Source organism: Gymnodraco acuticeps, unplaced genomic scaffold (genome assembly GCF_902827175.1).
Source record: "Gymnodraco acuticeps unplaced genomic scaffold, fGymAcu1.1, whole genome shotgun sequence".
Taxonomy (NCBI): domain Eukaryota; kingdom Metazoa; phylum Chordata; class Actinopteri; order Perciformes; family Bathydraconidae; genus Gymnodraco; species Gymnodraco acuticeps.
The window spans coordinates 523107-549161 of NW_022990191.1; the positions used below are offsets into that span (position 1 = coordinate 523107).

The 26055-nt window shown below is 40.7% G+C and overlaps 1 protein-coding gene across 1 annotated transcript in view; it reads left to right on the top strand.

Moving 5' to 3' along the window:
- Positions 1-24467, top strand: part of pip5kl1 (phosphatidylinositol-4-phosphate 5-kinase-like 1) — a 34714-nt gene extending 10247 nt beyond the window's left edge. Inside the window, exons 3-10 of the mRNA XM_034217932.1 lie at positions 4046-4096; positions 4676-4830; positions 5405-5529; positions 7255-7289; positions 7382-7437; positions 8259-8371; positions 8992-9154; positions 23293-24467. Coding sequence (XP_034073823.1) covers positions 4046-4096; positions 4676-4830; positions 5405-5529; positions 7255-7289; positions 7382-7437; positions 8259-8371; positions 8992-9154; positions 23293-23737 — 1143 coding nt within the window. The 3' untranslated portion in view covers positions 23738-24467. The remainder of the gene's footprint in view (positions 1-4045; positions 4097-4675; positions 4831-5404; positions 5530-7254; positions 7290-7381; positions 7438-8258; positions 8372-8991; positions 9155-23292) is intronic.
- Positions 24468-26055: the final 1588 nt, after the last annotated feature.

Sequence of the window (26055 nt, forward strand, 5' to 3'; positions counted from 1 at the left end):
AGACAGTGAGGCATGTTTTATCATAATCTACTGTTATACATATTACTAGACCAACTACAAAACTGGGTGGGACTAGTTCTAAATTGGTTTGAATCCTACTTAAAGGACAGAAAAAACTAATTGAGTTGACAAATATGACATGTGGGGTACCTCAAGGCTCCATCTTGGGGCCTCTTCTCTTTAACATCTACATGCTACCACTGGCTCAGATAATGAAAAACAACAAAATAAGTTACCATAGCTATGCAGATGACACACGCATTTACATAACCAGTTCACCAGGAGACTATGCTCCAGTTAAAACACTGAGTAAGTGCATTGAACAAATCAATGACTGGATGTGTCAGAACTTTCTCCAATTAAACAAAAATAAAATTGAGGTAATGATTTTTGGAGCCAAGGCAGAACGTATAAAAGTTAGCGCTGAGCTTCAGTCTGCAATGTTCAAAACAACAGATAAAGCCAGAAATCTAGGTGTAGTCATGGACTCTGACCTGAGTTTCAACAGTCACATTAAAACAATGACTAAATCAGCCTACTATCACCTAAAGAACATATCTAGGATTAAAAGACTAATGTCACAGCAGGATTTGGAAAAACTTGTCCATGCTTTTATCTTCAGTAGACTGGACTACTGCAATGGTGTCTTTACAGGTCTCACTAAAAAATCTATTAGAAAGCTGCAGCTAATTTCAGCCCTGTTTATTTGTAACAGGGCTGAAATAGAGGGATATGAGGCTCTGCTACAATGGGTGATCTGTTTGGTATTTTGAGCAAAACACTTTTGCTCAAGGGCACCACGGCAGGGCCCGGGAGGTGAACTGGGACCTCTCCAAGCACCAGTCCACACTCCATATTTAGGTTTGGTCGGGGACTTGAACTGGCGACCATGCGGCTCACATTCCAAGCCCCTACTGACTGAGCCACTGCCTCTTTCCATTATTAGTTTATATTGTATTGTATTTTATTATTATGGTGGCTTTTCTTATGACATTATTGTTTCTAACGTAAAACATTTTTAGCCAGTATTTGCAGTCAGCTTTATAAAACGTAATTTGTAGATTTGGACGTAACATATTTTTGCTACATTATGTTTGAATGAAGGAACAAGCTCTATGTTTAAAGAAAATACTTTAGTGTATTATCAGAGAAATGAATGGTGAATGAAGGAAAGGTAATGTTGCAGCATGGTACATTAGAAGTTCTAATCCATACAATTGAATTCCTAGTTGTTTTGAGGGTAGCCATGGTTACAGTGGTCAAAGCAAGTGTGTCAGCATGTCCCAACATTGTCATACTTATACATCTATTTAAGCAGATACTGGTATCTGTTAAGAGAGGAGACACAATCATGGTGTTTTCATTATTTGATTAGCTGTAAATGAACACAGTTTTGATACCAGAACGGCTTCAGTTTGTATCTGCTCATGTTCAATGAAATCCACACTCAATCATGGAGTGCTGCAAGGTTCTGTCCTTGGACCCATTTGCTTCTCTCTATATATGTTGTCATTAGGAAATATTATAAGGAACTATTTATCATTAAATACTGACCAAAAAAAAGTCATTTTACTTGGCCCCAAACAGGAAAGAGGACCACATCACTCCAATGTTAGCAGCTCTACACTGGCTCCCAGTAAAGTCCATGATCAAATGTAAAGCTTTTCTTCTAACCTACAAAGCACTAAATGGAAAGGCACCATCATACCTAAAATATATTTGAATCCCCTAATGTCCCTCATTATGCTCCAAGAGTGCAGGTCTTCTAATCATTTAATGTATTTTATGAATGAAGCCTTCTGCATTCAGAAAGCACTCATCTCTAGGTGTGAAAAGTGTGAAATAAACACCCTCTGATTTTCAGGTTATAAAAATAAAGGAGATTTGGTGACGTAAAACACATGAGCACTAACGTTTAGTTCAGAGTTAAAGATCACACCAAGGTTTATTTTCCTACAGAATTGAATGTAGGGGCAATTATCTTCTGAGCCTTAACACCTAGAAATCTTTTGTAACCTACATCTGTATAAGATGTTGTGACGTTCAGACATTGATATGAAACATTGTGAAAGAGCTTCCTCTAACAAGTTATTTTCCTCCTTCATGTGAAAATGAACAAATAGCATGGCTGAAAAGAATCCCCTCATAAACAAGGCTTGGAGAGCGGTATGCAGCCCACCCTGCATACCGCAGGGTGGGCTTTATTGTTTTTTTAATTATCTTTGCTTTTTAATGACTGTTTTTAAATGCCATTTTCTTAATGTTTTTCATTGTTGTAAAGCACTTTGAATTGCCTTGGGTTGAGAGGTGCTATATAAATAAACTTGCCTTGCCTTACTGAAAAAACTGGTAATGTTGGGTTTTTATTTTCAGAAAACAGGAACAGGAAACCTTTCAGCTGGCTCTGTTTGAAGTGTTCTACTATGGCGACGTAGTTCACATGCATGCTGTCTCGACTCTGTGTAAAAACACTAACAACTATGAAACAGACTAACTCTGCTAACAGAGACACTCGGCCAACTTTATGACCCTGAACGTCAACAACAATCCGGTCCCAGCTGTGTGCGTCACTTTTTTTGTTCCATTGTGTTTAGTACATTGGTAAATGCTGTCCAAGTTTCCCCACATTGGTGAATGTTTTCTAAATGTATGTGTTGTCACGTTGCTGAAGATGTTTCTTCATTTTTTGTTTTGGCACATTTGTGTTTCTGTATTTGCATCGTTTTATGAAAGTGCACTTGTTTCTCTTGGAAGTGTTTTGTGCCGTTGTAGCCCCGTTGCACCTGTTGGCCACGTACTTGTCCCGTACACATCACTGTGACTTTATGATCTTTTATATTGGCTTTTATAAGACTAAGCAGCATTGGTATATTCACATAGCTATGCTGGGTAAACTCCCTTACTCTTAATAATATGTCATGATTTTCACTTTACTTAGTAGCTGTTAATGGTTGTATCTTCCTCAGAGAGTTTAAAGTTTTTATTGAAAAGAAAATGATTTTTACCAAAAAGTGTAATTGTTATTCCTCAATTGAAATTTGAATAATGTATTTCATGTCATATGTTCATGTTGTTTGTGACATGCTCTTTTTTTATTGGTCCTTTGTCTGATTTTCACATACTTTATTATATATTTTTGTAACTTTTGGAGAATTCATCACATTTTTGATTTATTTTATAGATATTTGGCTTTGCAACTATACTCTCCTATTACATTGTGGTATAAATCCAGCCCACCCCTTCTTTAACAGTGGTTTGCTTTCCCCTTCGCTGGCCAGGTACGAGATGGCCGCTTGATTAAAAATGAAACATCACTCCGGACGTCACGGTCCCCTGGGGGGGGTCTGTGGCAGAGAGCAGGCACGTGTCAGCACTCAGTGGGCCTTTGTGGAGCCTGTGTTGCTGCAGATCACATTGTGGCTTGAACTCACTCTAGCTGGATTTCTAGCTACGCTCGTGTCAGTCCACCACTTTGGATCCATCCTTAGTTTTTGGTCCCTGAGGATGAATCCTAATGACTCAGATGATCCTCTGACGCCACCAGCAGGTCATGGTTTTCACTCTTCCTGTGAATATCATCATGAGACTACAGTTCTGCTGCTACTGCTCTGTGATGCAAGCTCTGTATCATTCATCAATCATCACACTATTTAGTCGCTAAACGCTAGTCAATTGTACTTGTATTGACTTGTTTTCTGTGTTGTGATATGTTATTATGGGGCATGGAAAATGCCTTCCCATCGTACTTATTAACAACATTTTTGGATTTCTTTTTTCAGCCAGGCATTTCGAATCTTTCATTTGGCCACAGTGCTTAGTCAGCAGGGATTATTGATTTGCAGCAGCTATAGTGTTTGTATTCTTTTCCATTCCTCTTTTCAAATACTTAGTTTCTATATAATGAATTTACTTGATGTATATACTGTATCTAAAACCTGCAGTTATATGTACAACAGTTACTGTATATATACCTTAATTTAGCTTAATGATTAAATAATGAATCCTTCTAATCTTAATGGCATCTCTGCACTTTCTCCCGCTCTAGAATGAACTGTCTGATGAGGATTACAGATTAGAGGTCACTCAGATTCATAAGGTAGGTGGATGATGTGTCTCCATCACTAACAGGCCTCAAATTCATTATTCTTGTTTTCACCAACAGTATATAGTTAGCAGGCTTGGGGAGTAACTGATTACATGTAATGAGATGACGTAATCAGGATACAAAAAAGGTAACATTATTCAATAGAGATTACTAACAGGATGACAGTGTTGCAATATTTTGAAATAAAGATGGATATATTCTAGGTAGACTAACTGAATTTTCTTTATGGGTTATATTGAAGCTACTTTAATTCTTCTTTATTTTTAAATACATGTATTTTTTAAATGCAGTAGGCGGACACCTGATTTATTAAACTAAAATACAGTTTGCTTTTGATTAATGTTAAATAAATTAAAGCTTAAACAACATTTGTTAGCTATTACTGTTACTACATTTAAATGAAGTATCTTGGTTCCTTCTTTTCTAAGGTTACATTGTCATACATTAAAGTGTGTGTGTGTGTGTGGTGTGTGTGTGTGTGTGTGTGTGTGTGTGTGTGTGTGTGTGTGTGTGTGTGTGTGTGTGTGTGTGTGTGTGTGTGTGTGTGTGTGTGTGTGTGTGTGTGTGTAGGACTTCACCATGGAGACCTTTGCGGGCCCGGTGTTCTCCCTCTTGCGGGGGGCTCTGGGGGTCTCGGAGCAGGAGTACCAGCAGTCTCTGAGCTCCAGCAGCTGCTACCTGCAGTTCATCAGCAACTCCAAGAGCAAGGCCGACTTCTTCCTCACGTGAGTCACCTTCCAACTCAATAACACACATGATGGTTCCTCTGAGTCACTTTTATTTTTGATTAGAATCATATTTGCCTAACTAAAAACCTAAATGTTTATTAAAGATTAAATTAGATTATATTCAACGTTATTGTCATTGACAACAAAACGGAATTAGCATCTAACCAGTGCAAAAAATAAGTAAAGAGCAGAGTTATTCATAGTATAATATAAATATATACATCTGACAGTATTTACACTATGAACAGTATATAGAGGTATACACATTATATACAGCAGTATAGAAAGGAATACGCTATGGATCAGGAATACATATGGGCAGTATGATACACAATACAGAATAAATATGAATATATTATAGACCTTTATTGTCGTTTAAAATACTACAAATAAATATGAGTATGCTTCTTTCATCTCAAAGCAGAGGGACAGATTATATCACTACTGAGCATTTGGTGTTAGTAAATCTGAGACAAAAATAGATGTAACAAATGTGTTGTTTTCTTTCTTTGAGTGGCTAGTTGGATAACTGATACAGAAATGTTCTCACTTGGTGCTCTTGAACTTTCAGGAATGATAAACGCTTCTTTTTGAAGACGCAGAACAAAAGGGAAATCAAATTCCTTCTGAGCAACCTGAAGATCTACATGGAACATCTGAAGAGATTCCCCCACTCACTGCTGGTCAAGTTCCTAGGTACACACACTCACACACAGACGCACACACTCACACACACACCATCACATGATGTTTTGGGCCAAGATACTGTATCTAAACAAAGCAGAATAAGAACTCTAATAATAATAATATATTTTATTTATAAGCGCACTTTTCATTTGCGTAAACAAAACTCAAAGTGCTACAAAATTAAAAAGGGTGAAACAAAACAACAAAAACAATAAAAACAATAAAAAAACAATTTAAAAACAATTAAAACAACATAATAAAAGCTGTGACATTTATGCCGGCATGGCATAATGTGGGGGATTTAAAAATCTAGTTAAAGGCTATTCTAAAAAGATGCGTTTTTAGGCCTTTTTTGAACGCCTCCACAGTCTGTGGTGTCCTCAGCTGAGGCTAGCTAACTGAAATATACTGTTGGTTTTCATTTGCAGATTTTCTTTTATTGAAAATAGTTTTGAGGCAATATTATGTGATGATCAGTCATTTTGCAAATCAAGCACCTCCCCTGTTTCAGAGTGCAATTCACTTTTACACCGCTGTTGTACATTTGGGTGGATGTATTTGTGCATTTGTCACGATTATGTTACAATAAAAACAATTATTGCATGGAACACTTTGCTAACACAATAAGCACGTGCAACAACACAAGACACACATATTACTTAATAACAACCAACGGCAGCCTTTATTTAGCGCTCGCCAGCGATGAAAAGCCAGACCAAGATTTACTCCTGCTCCGTCCCTTCGCCTGTTCCTATCTTAGCGTGCTCCTTACATTTATCTCCCACATCTGCCAAGAAGTCCGACCATTTAGCGTTATTTACCAAAATGTCTCGTCAGAAAGCCTCATACACTTTTGCTCTGAGATTGTTCAACCAACATTTGTGTAATCTCACATTCTCGATGGAAAACCTTGATGCAACAATGTATAAATACTCCATGAATAATTTGTATACATGAAACATTTCTTAATTCAAACTCCTACATGTAAGCAGCGTGTTACTGTTGTAGCTGCTGCAGATGGACCTATGTTAAACACTTTACATACCTTGGCTGTTTATTGCTGCGGTTATCAACCTAGAGCAGTGTTTCTCAAACTTTTTCATACCAAGGACCACTCAACCAATACAAAAACACTCGCGGACCACCTAACTCCACAAATATCCAAAAACACATCGTTTTTCTAGAACAGATTACAAATCGCCTGCAACGGGTACAAAGAAGTGGCAACATGTGTGATGAAGGTGTTGTGCTGGGCTATATGATGCAATTGATAGTTAAACTTAAGCTCGCTCCATTGCGGAAATATTCGCGCGAGAGTGCGGAAAACTTTAATTAATTAATTAATTTCAAATGTGAAATTGTACCAATATACTCACGGACTACTAGGGGGCGCTCACGGACCACCAGTGGTCCGCGGACCGCACTTTGAGAAGCACTGACCTACTGTAGGGGGCTCCCCTCAAAAGGATCCCCATAAATCTGAAGGGCCATGAGATGATAAATGGGAGAGGAAAAATAGAGCACTGATATACTATATATCTAGTTTAGGGCCATAAGCCAAAAAGGTCATTCAGAATTGATAAGAGAAGTAGTTAGTCACCAAGTCAGTCAAATACATCAGTAGTATAAAGAAGCACAAAATGAAGTACAGCTACCTCAACATTGTACTGTATATGACAATAAATCAGATAATCTTTTGCTTTGGACTGAGTTATTTCTCACTGTTTTTTCAAGGTGTTCATCGGATCAAAATCCCACACAGGCGGAAGGTACAGAAATTTTTTATTACTGGTTGTGGTTGTTATTAAGCAGTGTTAGAAACCTTGGGAAGCACTCACTTTGTTTCACTTGTCCTTTGCAGAAATACTTCATTGTAATGCAAAGTGTGTTTTATCCTGATGATCGACTCAATGCCAGGTAAGCCTGATCTGATGGCCCACAGGTCGACATATGAGTGGAATGAGTGTCAGACACAGGAACAGACAGTGTGTGTGCAGGGGCACTGTGGTGTCTTGTCAATTGTGTTAGTTGTGTTTGTTTTATGTCTGTCATTTCATGTTTAGTCAGGTATTTATGTCATTCCAAGTCTAGTCAGGTTGTAGAGTCAGGTTTTCACGTTACTTCACGTCTTGTCTGTCTATTTTATGTCTGTCATCTCTAGTCAAGTCCCCATGTTTCATGTCATGTCTCGTTTTCCCATTTCCTGTTTTATTTTGTACTTACCTCTTGTCTTTCTTTTCAGACCTTGTTAATTCCTCACTTTGGGTGTTTTCCCGCCATCGTCAGCGTCTGCCCCGCCCCTGATTGTTTCCACCTGTTCCCTCATGCTTAAATAGTCCTTGTCTCCCTTTGTCTTGTGCCAGTTCGTCTTGTTTCAGTGTGCTTCATATGTCCAGAGACCCAGCGGATACCAGAGAGGAGAGTTTTGTTTGTTTGATATCAAGAGTTTTGTTTTGTCCTTGCAAGAGTGATTTTTTGTTAATACTTTGTTTTATTTTTCTCATTAAAATACGAGTCGTTGCATTTGAGTCCAGTATTTTTGTACCCCGTTCTAACAGGTGCCGCCAGGGATTTTGGGCCCCATGAAAAGATATCACATTGGTTACTTAAAAATGTTTTTCTTAATGTTCTAAAATGGTCTGGGCCCCTGTCAGTCACGGGCCCTTAGAATCGTCCTAACTTTTCACCCCCTTACGGCGCCCCTGTGTGTGTGGGTTGATGTGTGTTTGTGTGGCCAGGTACGACATTAAGGGCTGCGAGGTGAGCCGTTGGACGGAGCCTGCGCCGGAGGGGAGCCACATCATCGTGGTTCTCAAAGACCTCAACTTTGAAGGGCAGTACATCTCTCTGGGTACAGAATGTGCTGTTAATGTGTGCTGTGCAAGCGTCAAACCACAAATGAAAGACAACGACCCCCGTGTTGAGACGTCCAAAAAAGAAACGGGAAGAAATAAGCCTGTTTTCAGCCAGATACAAAGCTAATTTAATTCATGACGACTATACAGAGAGGGAATTTCAATATAACTTTACCGTTTATACAAGCTTCAGATTATGATTACAAATATAATCTGATGAATTTTATGTATAAAGCCACAGTATTATTCAAAATGATTCTAATGAGCTCTGTCTTTACGAGCTACAAAACCAAAAGTGATACATACTGTATATTAATCTACCAATTGATATAATACCATAATAAAATCTTCCTTTTTGTTATTATGAAATGGGCAATTCTGAATTCTGACTAATATTACTTATTTTACTTGAAGTACTTTCTGATACTAATACTTTTATACTTTTTCTTTCAATGTTAATGCGCCAATATTGGTCATATGAGGTTGTGTAAGGGTACAGAGAGCATATTTAACCCCCATCAGGACAGCAGTATATTGTACACTATCCCATTCCTTTTCATTTGAATGTATTATCTAAAATCACATTCATTTACACATAAACTGTATGTGTGTGCAGAGCGGCAGCGGGCCTGGCTCCTGCAGCAGGTGGAGATCGACACACACTTCCTGCGGAGGCTCAATGTGCTGGACTACAGTCTCCTGCTGGCCCATCAGCCCTTGCACCATGACGAGCGCCACCAGAGTCTCTCCTTCGCCTCCCTCATCATGAGAGCCAAGAAGTCAGTGTCTTTAAGCTGTTGTCCACATTTTGTGGCCCTGTTTTGGTGGTTCATCATTAGTACAGTACTGCTAACAATCTTTCAAATGTTAGTTGTTAAAAGAATACATACCCAATGAGTTTATAAGTGAAGAAGTTATTGATGGCTATCTTGATGATCAATTATTCATATCATTAATTTATTAAGTTACAAGACTGAAGCTCCATTCTGGTAACAACACATGTGAAGATTGAAAGTTAAATATTTCCTGTAATTTAACTCCTCATTGCGAATGTGGTTTTTACCATGGTGAAACGACAGTACATTCAGCAGGACCAACACAGACTGTTATTACTGGAATAAGAGGAACTGTGTAATGAGTGGGCCACATCAAACAAATCTGTAAGTCACAGTTCAAAGCTTTTTATTTTTTTATTTCCTCCAATAGTGACAAAGACAACGGCAACAAGGCTGTCGGCAAAAGTGATTTAATCCCCAGAGACCCCGGTGTTGAAACAGCACATTTTAAAGCAGAAATAAACCTGCTTACAGCCGGATACAAAACATTGTTTTGGTCTCTAAAGCTAATTTCATTTTTGTTTTACTCACTGTTTAAATCAGCTTGTATAAAGACTTAATGTATAATGTAATGTATGCAAATTTAGGTCGTGGCCACTTTGAGTGTCAGGTGGTTCTCAGGTCCCAAGCCTCAGCTCCAGGCACACGCCACCTCTTTAGGGTCAGCCCAGGGTAGTTTCAGGAAATCACATCAATATGACGTCAAACCTTAGTCATACTGATGTGAATCAGCATGACTAACAGTTCAGAGGACTAGCCTCAACTTAAAGAAATGTAATGTTAGTTGTGTGTACAACCATGGTTACAAACACCTACTGCTAATTACACATTTTGCATATTTTGATAATAATAATAGCTTGGATTTATATAGCGCCTTTCATGAGACCCAAGGTCGCTTTTACAAAGAAGAACAGGAGTAGAAACAAACATAACAAAAACAAAAGGCAAACAGTTAGATAGACAAAACAACAAATAGATTAGGGGCCAAAGGCCTTGGCAAACAGATGGGACTTGAGGGCCCTTTTGAAGGCGTCAAGTGTGGGGATGTTGCGGATCTCCACAGGGAGAGTGTTCCAGAGAGTGGGGGCTGCCACACTGAAGGCTCTGTCCCCGAAGGTTCGCAGGTTGGTGCGGGGGGGTGGTAAGCAGGCCAGAGTCTGAAGACTGCAGGTTCCGGGGTGGGGCACGAATGGGAGCGAAGGATGTCCGATAAGTACTGGGGGGCATGGGCATGGAGGGACTTGTAGGTGAGGAGGAGGACTTTGTAGGTTATGCGGGTCTTGACCAGCAGCCAGTGGAGGTGGATGAGGGTGGGAGTGATGTGCTGACACGGCTTTATGTGCGTGAGTACCCTAGCAGCACAGTTTTGAACAAAAGCCTGTCCGGGGTTGTGTTGGGGATCCCAAACAGGACACCATTGCAGTAGTCCAAGCGAGAGATGACGAAAGCATGGACTAGGGTTTCTGCTACGGACTCCGAGAGTGACGGAGTCTGGCAATGTTCCTTAGATGGAAAAAGGCTGATTTGGTAACAGACTTGATGTGGGAGTGGAAGGAAAGGGTGGAGTCAAGGATGACACCCAAGTTGCGGGCTTCAGGAGATAGAGCCGCCGTCAACCTCAAGGATGAAGTCACCAACCTTCCGGAGCAGCGCCTTGGTTGCCACAACCATGAGCTCTGTTTTCCTGCTGTTGAGTTTGAGATAGTTAGACGTGTTGCGACCTGGCTCAGAAGGCCACAACAAAAAGGAGACACAACATGTCAACGGGTAGAAAAATATGTTTATTAAAGAAAGTAATTCAAATGAGCCAAATGCATAGAGTGCAACAAAGTGGAGCAACTGAGAAAACCCGTACTTCATACTCAACCAAAACCCAGGTGTCTGCAGGGGAAAGCAGAGCGAGAACAGAGAGGAGCAGAGAGGCTTTAAATAGCTGCAGGACACCAGACCCAGGTGCCCTGAGTTACTGTAATCAATGCAATCACTGGAGCCAATGCAGCACAGACAGAACAGCCACACCCTCTCTACTGATGGACCCACAGGGGCATCACAGACGACATCCATGTTTTTATGTCGTGCAGGCAGTTGACGAGAGACTGAGGGGGGAGCTGGGAGGACGGAGTAGTGCTGAGATATAATTGGGTATCATCAGCGGAGCAGTGGAAATTGAGTCCATGATGGCGGATGATCTGGCTGAGGGGGAGCATGTAAATGGTGAACAGGAGGGGGCCAAGCACAGAGCCCTGGGGTACACTGTGATTGACTGGGGCCGGGGGTGAATTTGAGCCATTAATGGTTACAAACTGTTCCCTGTTATGGAGGTAGGATGTGAACCAGGACAGGGCTGTGCCAGTGACACCTACAGTAGGAGGTCAGATAGGCAAGTGAGGAGGATGGTGTGGGAGATGGTGTCAAACGCTGCAGAGAGGTCCAGGAGGATGAGGATGCTGAGGCGGCCAGAGTCAGCAGCAATGAGGAGATCGTTGGTTCCAAATAGCCCAAATATAATCAAACCTGTCCGGAATTGTAGGTTGAATCTGTCCTTCTGTCGTATGGGTTCTATAGGAACTGAATATTGTTGTTGGTGTGAGCATATCTACAATTTTTGTTGGTGTGAGCATATCTACAATATCAGAAGGAATCACGTGATCACATTGTTAGAAGAAGCCATTAAAACTTTTATTTTAGGTACGTTTCCATTGGTTTCAAGCCGCTGTAATGGTAAATGGACTGTACTTATATAGCGCTTTATCCAGTCTTTAAGACCCCTCAAAGCGTTACATACAACATGTCGTTCACCCATTCACACCCATTCATACAGAGCAGTGTATGTTACTCTAGGAACTAACATGCATACACATTCACACACCGTTGGCCATGCCATCGGGAGCAACTCAGGGTTAAGTATCTTGCCCAAGGATACATCGACATGTTGACTGCACGGGCTGGGATCGAACCCACAACCTTCTGGTTGAAAGACGACCGCACTCCCTCGCAGCCTCAGTTGCCGTAATGAGTTTGCACTTGTCGGCCTCCGTATTAAATTGCCACATACAGTCCCCTCCAAAACTATTGGAACAGCGAGGCCAACTGCTTTATTTGAGCTGTACACTGAAAACAATTAGGTTTGACATCAGAAGATGAATATGAGACAAAAGGTCAGTATTTCAGCTTTTTACTCCAGGTATTTAGATCTAGATCTGTTAAACAACTGAGAAGAAAGCATCTTTTGTTTAAACCCACCCATTTTTCATGTGAGCAAAAGTATTGGAACATGTTACTGACAGGTGTTTTTTGTTGCCCAGGTGTGTCCTGCTACATTGATTATTCAAACACTAAAATGCACTGCATGTCTACTCTCAGTTTGAGCTTTGGGTTTTGCCTGTGCAGACTGCATTTATAGTTACAACGGTGTAACCAACATGAAGACTAGAGAGCTGCCTATGGGAGAAAAGCAAGCCATTTTGAAACTGAGAGAAGATGGAAAATCCATCAGAGCCGTTGGCCATAGCCAGTACAACCATTTAGAATGTCCTGAAGAAGAAAGAAAGCACTGGTGTACTGAGCATCAGACTTCAAACTGGTCGACCAAGGAAAACATCAGCCGCTGATGACAGAAACATTGTGAGAACTGTAAAGAAACATCACCAACAACCTCCAGAGGGCAGGAGTGAAGGTGTCACAATTGTGGAGTCTATTTTTATATAACATTACAAGATTGATTCTTATTATTTGCTTATTGTGTTCATAAGATTGCTATGACTATAAAATAAATAGACCCAATCACTAATCCCAGGTCACACACAGTCATATGAGAGTTTAAGCTTGCAATAATGTAGCCAGGTGCAAGGCACTGTAGAAACAATGAGTTATTGAGGCTATATGGCCTTGGCCGCCTGGGTTAGCTCCACGCCCACGCATAGCTGGGAATCAGTATAACCAAGATTCCACTTTTCTGCAGAAGCTTCAGCAAAACAAATGATTGGGATAGCGACAGAGTAGGGAGGGACTTCCACAGGCCGATTGCTGATTGGAAGGTCGTGTTGCCAAGAGACTGCCACTGCTAAGTCTGTGCACCAACCAGAGAGGCCAAAGTCTAAACCACGGCCCTCCCCTTCTAGTCTTGACCAATCATAAATGTATGGGCAACGCCCTGTGTAATAAAAATGTATGCACCTATGCACGCACGAGGTTCGGGGCTCCTGTCCGGAAAAATAGTGGTTACAGATTACAGATTTGCTACCTGTAATTTCTATGACGTGACGGAGTCCTTGGCCAAGTGATAAATATATTTTGCTCTCTCATAATAAATAGTTACATTTAGAAGTCGTCTGTCTTTCCTGGAATTTTGAACACAACACAATCCACCGTTAACAGAAGACTTTGGGAACAAAAGTACATAGGCTACACCAGAAGATGCAAACCACTCATTAACAATAATAATATGAAGGCCAGATTTGAATTAGCTAAAAAGTACAGAGACGAGGCTCAACAGTTCTGGGACAAAGTTGTATGGACTGACGAGTCAAAGATGAACCTTTACCAAAGTGGATTCACACTTGTATTTCCGGATCCACACTTGTGTTTTTCAATGCACACACAAATGTGTTCCGTTTCATATACATGTAAATAAAATCAAAATACAGAAAAAAGTTTTACATATGTGTTTTTGATCCTAACATATTTGTTTTCCGTTTAAAACCTCTGAACCTGCAAACACAAACCGCTTTCTGTGCACGGATCGCTGTGCATTCGTGTGTGGGTTTTTTGAGCTCCCCTGACGGTCAGCCGATTCGTACTTGTAATTTTTTCTATCTATAGCCAATCAGATGTCTCCTCCATTATAAGCCAATCACATGAGCGCGCCCCCACGAGGGTAGATTTCTTGCGTTCATGACGTAGCGCTTCATGTACGCATTTTGCAGCTGACAGGTCCATGGAGCTTGCCTGCAGGCGCTAATCTCAGGACCTCAGGACCGTAGTATAGTCGTCTTTATTTTTACGTTATTATTTTTACGTTATTATTTTTCAAAGATAAATAAGGAAGTGTGTGTTATATGAGATGGCAGAGAGGTTTCAGCTCCGATTATTAAATCAAAGAGGCTTAAAGGTGGGGTAGGTAAATTTGAGAAACCGGCTCGAGATACACTTGTTGTTATATTCCATGGAATGCTCTTAACATCCCGATGGCAATGAATATCTGAAGTGCTTTGACAAAAAATCCATAAAAAATATCATCTGTGGAAGCCGTAGTACTGTAAAAAGCACGACCAATCATCTGAGCCGGCCCGGCTAAAGTAACTGGATGGCCTACCTGCCTGTCAGCCTTCCATCTGTGCACAAACTTATCTCGTGCCCTCATTGGTCATGTGCACGTTTGTGTGTGTTGGAGGAGAGGCTCTGTGAGGAAGTGGCAGATTTGTTCCGGCTGTGTATTTTCAAATTCTAGCGCACTCGAGCTGGTTTCTCCAAAATTACCTACCCCACCTTTAATGTTTCAGATTATATTATTTCACTATAGCTATGTGGATGGTGTCAAGGTCCAATGTTGACCAAATTAATCAATAGCGGGTGTAACTAAAATACAAGATGTCTTTATTTATATATATATATATATATATATATATATATATATATATATATATATATATATATATTACTATTATTATTATCAATAATAATAATAATAATATAAAATATTATATTTGCGTGCATTTCCTGTTCGGAAAGTGACGCTGTACTGAGAGTGGCGATTTTATTTTGTGATTATATAATACTTGTAATAATGGTGCGTTCACACCGGACGCGAAGCCAATAATCGCTCGAGTTTCACGCCGGCTGTCAGCTGTGTTTACTTGCCTCATTCATCTGAGTCAGCTTCTTGTGCCATATCTGGCTGTGCAACACTTATAGTCACATACTGTATGCCGAAGTGTTATTTTAAACAACACATTAAGTTGAAGAAACACTTGAGTCAAATGTAATTAAAGTCAGATCCATTCATGTCTTAGACGGGGCAGTGATATCATAAACCTGTTAATTTACGCATTCAAACACCCGGTAGTTTTTTTGTACCAGCTGTATTCACCTTGCAGGTGCAGCTATAGTTTACTTTTCATTCATGAAGTATGACGCTGCGCTGTCAGAACGCTTGTCCCTGTTTGTGATTGGTCAAATGTTGCTCACCCCGTCCCTTTCCTGGGTTGATTTACCGAGTTGATAACCAGCGTCGTAGGCATACTTGCCCAACCTCCCGATTTTCGCGGGAGACTCCCGATTTCATTGCCCTCTCCCGGTTTCCTCCCGGGGTCATATTTCTCCCGCATTTCTCCCGATTTCTGACAAAATCAGATTTATTCAGGACTGTTTCCACTCGGACTTTAATACAGCTGCACCATTGTTTGCTTTCCATGGTAGTGCGTCTCTTTAGTAGCGCGCGCAACTGAGGGTCTGAGAGGGTGTCACAGAAAACAGAACAAGAATGGACAACTCCACCCTCTGCTCACTCCTTTCCTGTAATATACAGGTCCAGCCCAACCCACACATATGCTCCATGGTGCTACAGGCCGCAAGGCAGTGCACTTACAACTACAATAAGCATGTGTAGATGTTCTTTTCATCTTTAAAAGTCTGTTTCCCCGCTGCAAGGCTCCGGCGCTAACAGTTCTAACAGCTTGAAATGCTCCTAATTTCGGAGGTATCATGGGGTTGGCAAGTGGTCGTAGGACCGCTTAGCGGGATCTCGCTTGTTAGGGTTAGTTCTACAGGGTCTGTAGAACTGGCTTTGTAGTACAGGCCACTGACCGATTAGGCTAAGCTAACCTGTAGCTGCTCTCTCCACACTCACAACAACTTCATGCAGATGTAACCCCGGTGTAGTGTCCCCTCAGCAACAGACCACTCAGAGCTGGTGATTACTTCAGTTTATTTCCATACCTGCATTGCAATGGACACATACAATGGACACGTGAGCTGCGTTTCTCAACAGATCCTCACGCGGTATCTCAATCTCCTTTACAAAATAAGTGTCCAATAATCAACAACACAACAATGATCGTATAGTGGTAGTATAAACAATGTGAAACATTAAACATAAACAAACTGGTGTACAATGGACACGTGAGCTGCGTTCAGTTGGAGAGATAGCACCACGCTCACGTTAGCCTATTAGCTCAAATTAGCTAGAGGCTGCGGTGAAAGCATGGAAGAGCATCACAAAGAAGAATGCAAAAGTGTGGTGATGTCAATGGGTCGCAGGCTTGATGCAGTTGCAGGAATGGGCAAATGTTTTACTTGTAGTACTGATACCATCCACTAGACTCCTAGTTACGTCGCGAGCTGCGTACATGATTTCAAATACCGCAAAATAATCTGTGACGCGTTTGTGTGCGCCCCCGCGCAGAGGGAGAACCCGGAAAGAAATAGAACACCGGCTGTTGTTATGCCTGCTGTGACGTTAAGTTGCCGCTTGTAATTATGCCTTTACAAGCTTAAAAGTTGTTTTTATCATCTGAATTTGGTGAAACAAGTTTAATATTCTAAAAACCAATACTTTGTTTATTTTAAATCAGATGAAAACAAACTGTCACGGACCCTTCCGTGTTATTTATGATTACTATACGCTTTTCATTCATAATTTCAGCGGGAGGGGGGCGGAGTGGCGCTGAGGAACAGCAGAGTGCGGCTGACGGGTGTCTGTGTTGACATTCCCCTTATTGTGGAATAAGGGGAATGCAGAGACTGGCTACAAGTGTTTTAGGTTCAAGTTAGACAACTAATGTCTGGGTTAGTGTTCATGACTTCATGTTTATGTCATCTTAATGGTTAATCTCAATGCACACACATTTTCCGTGCTTTCCAATAGTTTAAAATAGTTTTATTCCACTGTTTAATAACCTGTTCAATACAAACATGCCACTTGTAAAAATTAAATAACATTTCTGTGAACTGATATTTGTTTAGTGAGCTTATTAGAGGATGTTCCCCGAAAGATTGTAAAATGTCAATGAAGATGTCAGATTTAGTATATTTGTTAATAATTACATACAACACATGGAATTTGTGTGTGTGTGTGTTCCAAGTGAATCTGCGGCCCCCTGGTGGCCAGTACATCAATGATGTGGCCCCCACCACCATCAAAGTTGCCCATCCCTGAGTTATTGCAAGCAACGGATTTGCAACTAAATACTAAGTATTATTCACTTTAAGTCTCTGTTCCAATACTTTTGCTCACATGAAAAATGGGTGGGTTTAAACAAAAGATGCTTTCTTCTCAGTTGTTTAACAGATCTAGATCTAAATACCTGGAGTAAAAAGCTGAAATACTGACCTTTTGTCTCATATTCATCTTCTGATGTCAAACCTAATTGTTTTCAGTGTACAGCTCAAATAAAGCAGTTGGCCTCGCTGTTCCAATAGTTTTGGAGGGGACTGTACATGCTGATGTACGTTTTGAGTTTGAACACAAGTTACAAATGGCATGAAGTCATGAACACTACCCCAGACATTACATTACATTACATTACATTGCATTTAGCTGACGCTTTTATCCAAAGCGACTTACAATAAGTGCGTTCGTCCAACAAAATACAACTTGAAGAAAACAGAATCATATAAGTACATCAGGTTTCATAGAGCAAAAACATTTCAAGTGCTACTCAACTGGCTTTAGAAAAGCCAGTCCTTTATTAGTATAAAAGTGCTTCGTTAATAGTTCTATCGCTCGAAGTGGAGTTGAAAGAGATGAGTTTTCAGTTTGCGCCGGAAGATGTGCAAGCTATCTGCCGTCCTGATGTCAATGTGGAGCTCATTCCACCATCCTGGAGCCAGGACAGCAAACCCACGTGTTTTCGCCGATGGGAACTTGGGTCCCCCTCGCAGCGAGGGCGCAGCGAGTCGTTTGGCTGATACAGAGCGTAGTGCACGCGCTGGGGTGTACGGTTTAACCATGTCCTGGATGTAGGAAGGGCCAGATCCATTCGCAGCATGGTAAGCAAGTACCAGTGTCTTGAAGTGGATTCTAGCAGTTACCGGAAGCCAGTGAAGCGAGCGTAGGAGCGGAGTAGTGTGGGAAAATTTAGGAAGGTTGAAGACCAGACGAGCCGCTGCATTCTGGATGAGCTGCAGAGGTCGGATGGCACATGCAGGTAGACCAGCCAGGAGGGAGTTGCAGTAGTCTAGGCGTGAGATGACGAGAGCCTGGGCCAGAACCTGAGTCGCTTTCTGTGTCAGCTGGGGACGTATCTTCCTGATGTTGTAAAGCGTGTATCTGCAGCAACGGGTTGTAGCAGCGATGTTTGCAGTGAAGGACAGGTTGTTATCTAGGGTCACACCCAGATTCCTTGCAGTCTGAGTCGGGGAAACAACTGAGGTGCCGATGTTGATTGTTAGGTCAAGAGTGGGACAATCTTTTCCCGGAAGGAAAAGCAGTTCAGTCTTGTCAAGGTTGAGTTTGAGGTGATGAGCAGACATCCACTGAGAGATGTCAGCTAGACAAGCAGAGATGCGTGCGACGACCTGGGTCTCTGAGCGGGGAAAGGACAGAATTAATTGGGTGTCGTCAGCGTAGCAGTGGTAAGAAAAACCATGCGGGCTAATGACTGATCCGAGCGAGTTTGTGTACAGGGAGAAGAGGAGGGGACCAAGAACAGAGCCCTGAGGGACCCCTGTAGTTAATTGACAAGGGTCGGACTCAGACCCTCTCCAAGTCACCCTGTAGGTACGGTCTTTCAGGTATGAGGTGAGGAGAGAAAGTGCAGAGCCTGAAACTCCAAGTTTTTGGAGAGTGCGAAGGAGGATCTGATGATTCACCGTGTCGAATGCAGCAGACAGGTCCAACAGGATGTTGACAGAGGAGAGGGATGCAGTTTTGGCAGTGTGCAGTTCCTCCGTGACAGCAAGGAGGGCAGTTTCTGTGGAGTGACCTGCCTTGAAACCAGACTGGTGCGGATCCAGAAGGTTGTTCTGATTGAGATAACAGGAGAGTTGACATGGGATTTTACCTGGATAAATAAAGGTTTTGAATTGAATTGAACAAAACAAGTTATAATTTCACAAAATCCTGTGGTGAGACACAGATTTAAACACAGGAACACTTCTGCCTTCAGAGGATACATGTGTAAAATCCTTCTAATGTGTAACTGCACCATCATCATTTTAACCGAGAATCTCAAACATCACCCGAACAAAAAGAAAACCCTAAAACTGTTATACTTTAAATGTGAACTAACTCTTGATAGGTTTTCGCTACTACCCCTGTCATGATGGGTAAAGACCCCCCAATGCTCAGCCTGCTCCAGACTACTGCATGAGGTCTCGGTCTTAGAATCCCTCATGAATACTTAGTTGTAAAAACATAAATGTGGGGGTGAGTAATGAATTTCAGTTCTCACAGAAAATCTGCCAAAATGCACTGTCAACTAGGGAGTGTGGCTTCATACTGGAATAAGAGGAACTGTGGCCTCAGCAAACAAAGCTGTTGCTCACAGTTACACGCCTTTGATGAAGAGTCATCTGTGTTATGGAAACTTATCGAATGATGTTTGCACATGTGTTTTAAATAGCCACGGACAATGTGCCTCAGCCTCAGATTGACATTTTATTCTTAAGCCTCTTAGAACACTTTTGAATGTTAGGTGATCAACCAATGATGCAAGTTAATGTCAGATGATTTGTACAAATATAGTAAATAACAGATTATAAGATTCTTCTTCACAATAACTCACTTACATGTTTATGCTGTATGTGTAAGTGATGAAATGTGACATTAGAATGGGCTAGAGGCCCTTAAGTGCACAAGGTCTTATGGCCTGCTCCTCGCTGTTTTACACTTAATTTATTTTGGTTTGATTCCCATCAAGTGTGACTCATGCAGCTGCGTTGCACGCACACAGACCTCTATTCACACACTCATACTCTCTATTGCACGGTTGGCGCATTAAGCACGAAGCCAAAGTGATGTAACACTTTCTAAAAATAGAATCAAAATGATTCTTTCGAGTATTTTGACATTTTGGAAAGATCATGGAACATGAAAAACATAGCTCAGGAGAGAAATGAAAGAGCAGAAACTGAGTCAGCCTCTCTAACAAAAAAAGTGAGAGCTGGGGATACATTAGTATAGTCATATAACATCATATAATTAATCATGTTATCAGCTTCAGACATGTAACTAACATTTAGTTGAGAACGGCACCTCCAACTCATCAGTCTACTTCTTAAATCATTGTGTTTTCCTCAACAGTTGTATCACATCAGCAAGTGATCGTAATATCATTGCAGCCACTTCATGGTCCATAATTTCACCTCGTCAATCGACTGTCACCACTCAGTTCTAATCCTAACATTCTCTAACGCCACCAGCTAAATGTTCCCTGATCCAGTGAAACAGTTCAGTGTTTGACACGTTTGTTTATAATAATAATAATAATTCATTACATTTTTGATTAGAGCGCTTTTTTTTGTATTGGTCCATTGGTTAAGCTTCTGTTCCTTTTTGTTTAGATTCCATTTTCCAGCCGTCCACATGTTGCAGGGTCTTGTGAACCAGTTAAACCACCCTGGGTTTCTTATGGGTCGTCATGTTTAAATATCATTGCTATAAGTCTTGTTTTGAAACATGTAAAGACATCGAACAGCTGAGAAAAAATATTGGTTACATAACTGTTTAAAACCTGAAAGAAAATTATATCTATGAATTTACCAGAAAAAATAGTTGAAGTTGCTCCTATGGTAGCCGTGTACTTCAAGCAATAATGGGAAATAATTCCACCTACAAAACTCCAACAATTAGTGTCCTCAGTTCCCAAACGCTTATTGAGTGTTGTTAAAAATAAGGTGATGTAACACAGAGGTAAACATGACCCTGTCCCAGCTTCATTTAAACTTGTTGCATACATCAAATTTAAAATGAGTGAATATTTGCAAAAAACCATAAAGTTTAGCAGTTTGAACATTACATATCTTGTCTTTGTAGTGTATTTAATTGAATATAGGTCCAAAAGGATTTGCACATTTTATTTATTTAATCGTTTATTTGGCAGGGACAATGCACAGTAATGAACACTTAAAACATTCAAATGTGTCAAGCGTAACAGTGCCAGATTTAGCTTTGAGCTCATTTCCATCCGCAGTCCCTCACATAAAACATTTAAGAAAATTACATTTTACAAACATAGCAAAAACAAAATACATGATATGCAAAAAGTGCAAAAGAGCAAGAGCAGCATACACAAGTATTTATGACATGGTAATACAATATAGCAGCTACGACATATAAAGTGCAAGAGAAGATACAAGTGCTGCCTAAAGTGCAAGAGGAGATACCCCTGTGTTAAAGTGCATTTAGCGGTGATTGCACGTCTGTTTGTTTCTCAACCATTCTTTGAGTTGACCTTTGAACCTATTGAGGGTGGGACAATCCCGTATCTCAGTTGGGAGGCTATTCCACAAAGAGCTGCCTTTAATGGAGAGGACATTTTTTCCAAAAGTGGTCCGTCTACGGTGGACTTCACAGTCTCCTCTGGTTTCTGACCTAGTGCAGCGTCCAGTGTGTTTTCTGTGGATGAATGGGGGGGGGGGGGGGTAGTCCATGTAAACATTTAAAACACATACTTTTAAAAGACTTAAAATGGTCAAAACTCAAGACATGGTGTTTTTCAAGGATGGTACAGTGTTGGTATGAATGTGGCTTTCTGTCAAACACCTTGATAGCTCTCTTGTACAGCTGTTCTATGGGTTTCAGGTTTGTGGCACAAGCAAACGACCAGTTTGTCAAACAGTATTCAATGTGGGATAGAATCATACAGTGGAGGTATGACTTTGCAGCATTGACAGTTAAGAAAGGTCTGATTTGTTTAAAATGTTGCAAGTTGAATTTAATAGTAGTTGATACTTTCTAAATGTGTTTCTTAAAAGTCAAGTTCGAGTCCAGTATGACTCCAAGATACTTGAACTGGGAGACTAGTTCTATTTCTGCTCCGTTTAAAAACACATTGGATCCTTCGATTTTGACTGGTCGTTTACTGAACATCGTATTTTTCCCGTGTACAAAGATGACCGCATCATCGGCATACATTTGCACATTCAACTCAGGACATACATTAGGCAAGTCATTAATGTACAGTGAAAAAAGTAACGGTCCAAGAATGGAACCTTGTGGAACCCCAACAGGGTTGACAAGGTCGGGAGATTTGGCACCGTTGACCAAAACACACTGTTTTCTGTTCGTAAGACTTTAACCAATGTATCGAAACTGCTGAAAAATTTAAATGAGTCATCTTTGTAAGGAGCACTTGGTGGTCAACTGTGTCAAATGCCTTCCTGAGATCAAGGAAGATCATTGCATTCTGTTTTTATTTACGTTATACACAACGTCCCAACTTCATTAGAATTGCCCGCTAACATCCCAAACTAAGATGGTGAACATAATCAACTTTACACCTGCTTCATATCAATTTGTTAGCATTGTCTTTGTAGGTATTTTAGCCTGATACCATTAGCATTACGTTCAAAGCATTGTTGTCCCTCACCGAAGAACATTATCATTTGGCACATACAAAGTATCTTATATTATTATATGCATTGTTATACACTGTAGCCAAATAATGCATGGTGTGTTTAGGTTATTGTTAGAAAGAAGCAAATGGGTTACTTTAAATACCTGTCCTAGGGTTGATTTTCAAAACCTAAACAGATACAGTACTACTACTACTACTACTACTACTACTACTATACCAATGGAGCAAAAATAAAAACTGCGAGCTAGTCCAGGCAGTCATGTTGAGCACAAATGATACATATACTGTACATGTGCCTTTCCTGCTCACAGTTATTTAATTATCACTCCTCCATTTTTTACATAAAAGATAATTGCAGGGAGTGATGACACCGGAGCCCAGAGGCCAAACTCAAATGATGGAATAAACATTTCAAAGTTAATTAGACTGAACTTCTGACACTTTGACATCTGCCTGCCTAGACATATCAGAGTTTTGTCCTACATGAATACATTTGGAGTGAGGATAGACATGGTTATTGCTTTGACTCATACCCCTCTCCCCCCTTTTGACTTTTTCTTCGAGATCTGTGAATCCAGGCTCCAGTCCCATCTACCCAGGCATATCTGCGGTTCCCGGGGAAGTCCAAGAAGACGGCTCCACCTTACTCTTGTCTGAAACTGCCGACAACTATTATAGGCAGTCTCAAGTGGGAGTTGCATCAAGTGGGGGATCTCTCCAAACCTGCCCAGAGCATGCAGGGCCAGGAAGTGACACAGCTGAGCTCCCAGAATTCAAAGCCCAAAACCGACGTTTACTACCCAATCTAAAGAATCCCCTTTATGTCATCGATGGGCCTGAGCAGCGCTACTTCATCGGAATCATTGACATTTTCACAGTTTACAGCTTCAGGAAGAGGCTTGAGCATTGGTGGAAGAGGCTGAGACACCCAGGCCGGTCCTTCTCCACCGTCAGTCCACAGGCGTACTGTGTCAGGCTCTGTCACTGGGTACAGGATCATACCAAGTAGACCTGGATCCACCCAGGTCCTTGAGCATCATCTGCATCTGCTCCATGGTTCCAATCCTTTCCCCTTCTCACCTGCTCAAAACACATCTTCGCATTATATTTTGTGTCTTATGTAGACATTTTTAACGTGGCACAAGTATAATTTCATAGACAGCATATTATTTTTGTTAGCAGTTATTCCAAATACAGTTCAGGACAAGGGCTTCCAAACATGCCTAGTGTGATGCTTGTTCTAATATAAAAAGGACTTCTGATGGGCATGAAGACAAACGTGACATCTGCTTCAAAGGCTCTTCATGCACATGTCTGCATGTATTTCCACACCCTATTTCATCATCGTTAAAGGGTTTATCCAATATTGTACTTTATTTTTCGCAAGCAAAAATGATCCTAATAGTATTGGCTGTATGCTTAATCTCTTAACATGAAGATGTTAAGGAAAAAAAGATGTAAAACATGTCACCATCCAGCACCACAGAATGAAGTACATTTTCCAGACGTGTACAATGGAAAGATATAATCACAAAGTTGTCTGTATGTGCTTTAATGCCAGGAATCTCTCTAGCTATTTTTATCTTATTATAAACTGTTGATCATACAGTATAATTGGATAAAATACATGTATTCCCACAGTATCCTGACTAGTGCTGCGTACCTGGTCCGGACTTATAAGTCCGGACCTGAACACATGGCTTGTGTCAAGTTGTGTGAGTAACTAAAGTGAACTTATTGTGAGCTAATTATCAATTGAAAATAAACTCATAATCAACTCAAATTCAAATCGTCAGGTTTATTGTGCTCCCTTCCAACTTGTGTCTACATTTCTCTACAAAGTACAAATGTAAAAAAAGACTTTTTGCCACTTAGTCTACAAATGACTTATGACAGCAACTACAGTGAACTACTACAAAGTTCAAACATTTATTTCATTTACCAAACTAAAGTAACCAAACAGTCCCTGAGCTGACTGAGCCTAAATCCCTAAAACGTTGCTGAAAGGGAGAGTGTAGAGTAGACTATACGCATTACACTGTTACACACCTACTATACAGTATACACTGTAGTGACTGTACAGTCAGAGTGTACTGTACTGTCTGTACACCATGTCTTTTCTACAACTCTACATGTGTACATTATACAGTACATACTACATACATAGTGATGTACATACATACATACAATTTTGATACAAATGTCATACATAGTTAACTTAAGCATCTATCATCTATGTCACTCGGACAGCGAGCAGTTGCGATATTTTGCGAGACTTCGTGAGTTCAGTAATGGCCGCCATATCAGAAGCCGACATGATGTTTTTCGTCTTTTCTCAGCGCAAATTTCTCGATCTATGGAAGGTTTTAGATGGTTTAGAACAAAAAGGAGAATATACGTAAGTGCTAGTTTTTTTGCGAGTCCAAGTACCGGTTCCCGACGTTCCGGTTTTAACCGGACTTGAACCGAAACGTTTTACAAGTCCAGTACCGGTTTGGCGTACCGGTACGCAACACTAATCCTGACCTATGCACACTGCGGCATGCGAACAGGGAATCAAACTGCCAATATCCTGATAAGTGCAATACCCCTCACATATCAAACTTAAAGTGGACTATCATGCTATATTTGAAACATATATTGTAGGGCCATACCTATATAAAACATATCTGTGAAGTTTTTTATTCAAAATACCAAACAGATCATGCATTTTAGCCATGCCTCATTTCGCTCTATTTGCTCTTTTCCAGCCCTGTTTTTGCAAGGGCTGCTACAGCGCCACTTACAGGCCTGGCATATGTACTACAGCGTCTCCAGCGCTTTCGAGCGGTCTCTCATTCCCCTGATAGGTGGAGAGTTGCCCATATAGGCGGAGCACCCCTTTTCTGATGTCAGAAAAATTCTAATAATAATCAGCTCTGTTGCAGCCCCATTTTTAGAGATTTGGGTATGGAGGAAAAGAGAGAGGGTTGTGTTTTCTGACACTTGGTGAGTTCCCTGACACACCGGGGACACAATATTCATGTATAAAAGTGCATTTTGCATGATAGGTCCCCTTTAAGCCTAACATCTAGTTTGTTGCATCTGTGAACTTATATATCGACAATAAATAAACATGTTGAAAACTATTGTTGTTGTACTTATTATAACATCAGAATCAGCTAATGCTGTTTGCTTATTCTGGAAATGGTAAATGGACTGTACTTATATAGCGCTTTATCCAGTCTTTAAGACCCCTCAACGCGCTATACATACTACATGTCGTTCACCCATTCACACCCATTCATACAGAGCAGTGTATGTTACTCTTGGAACTAACATGCATAC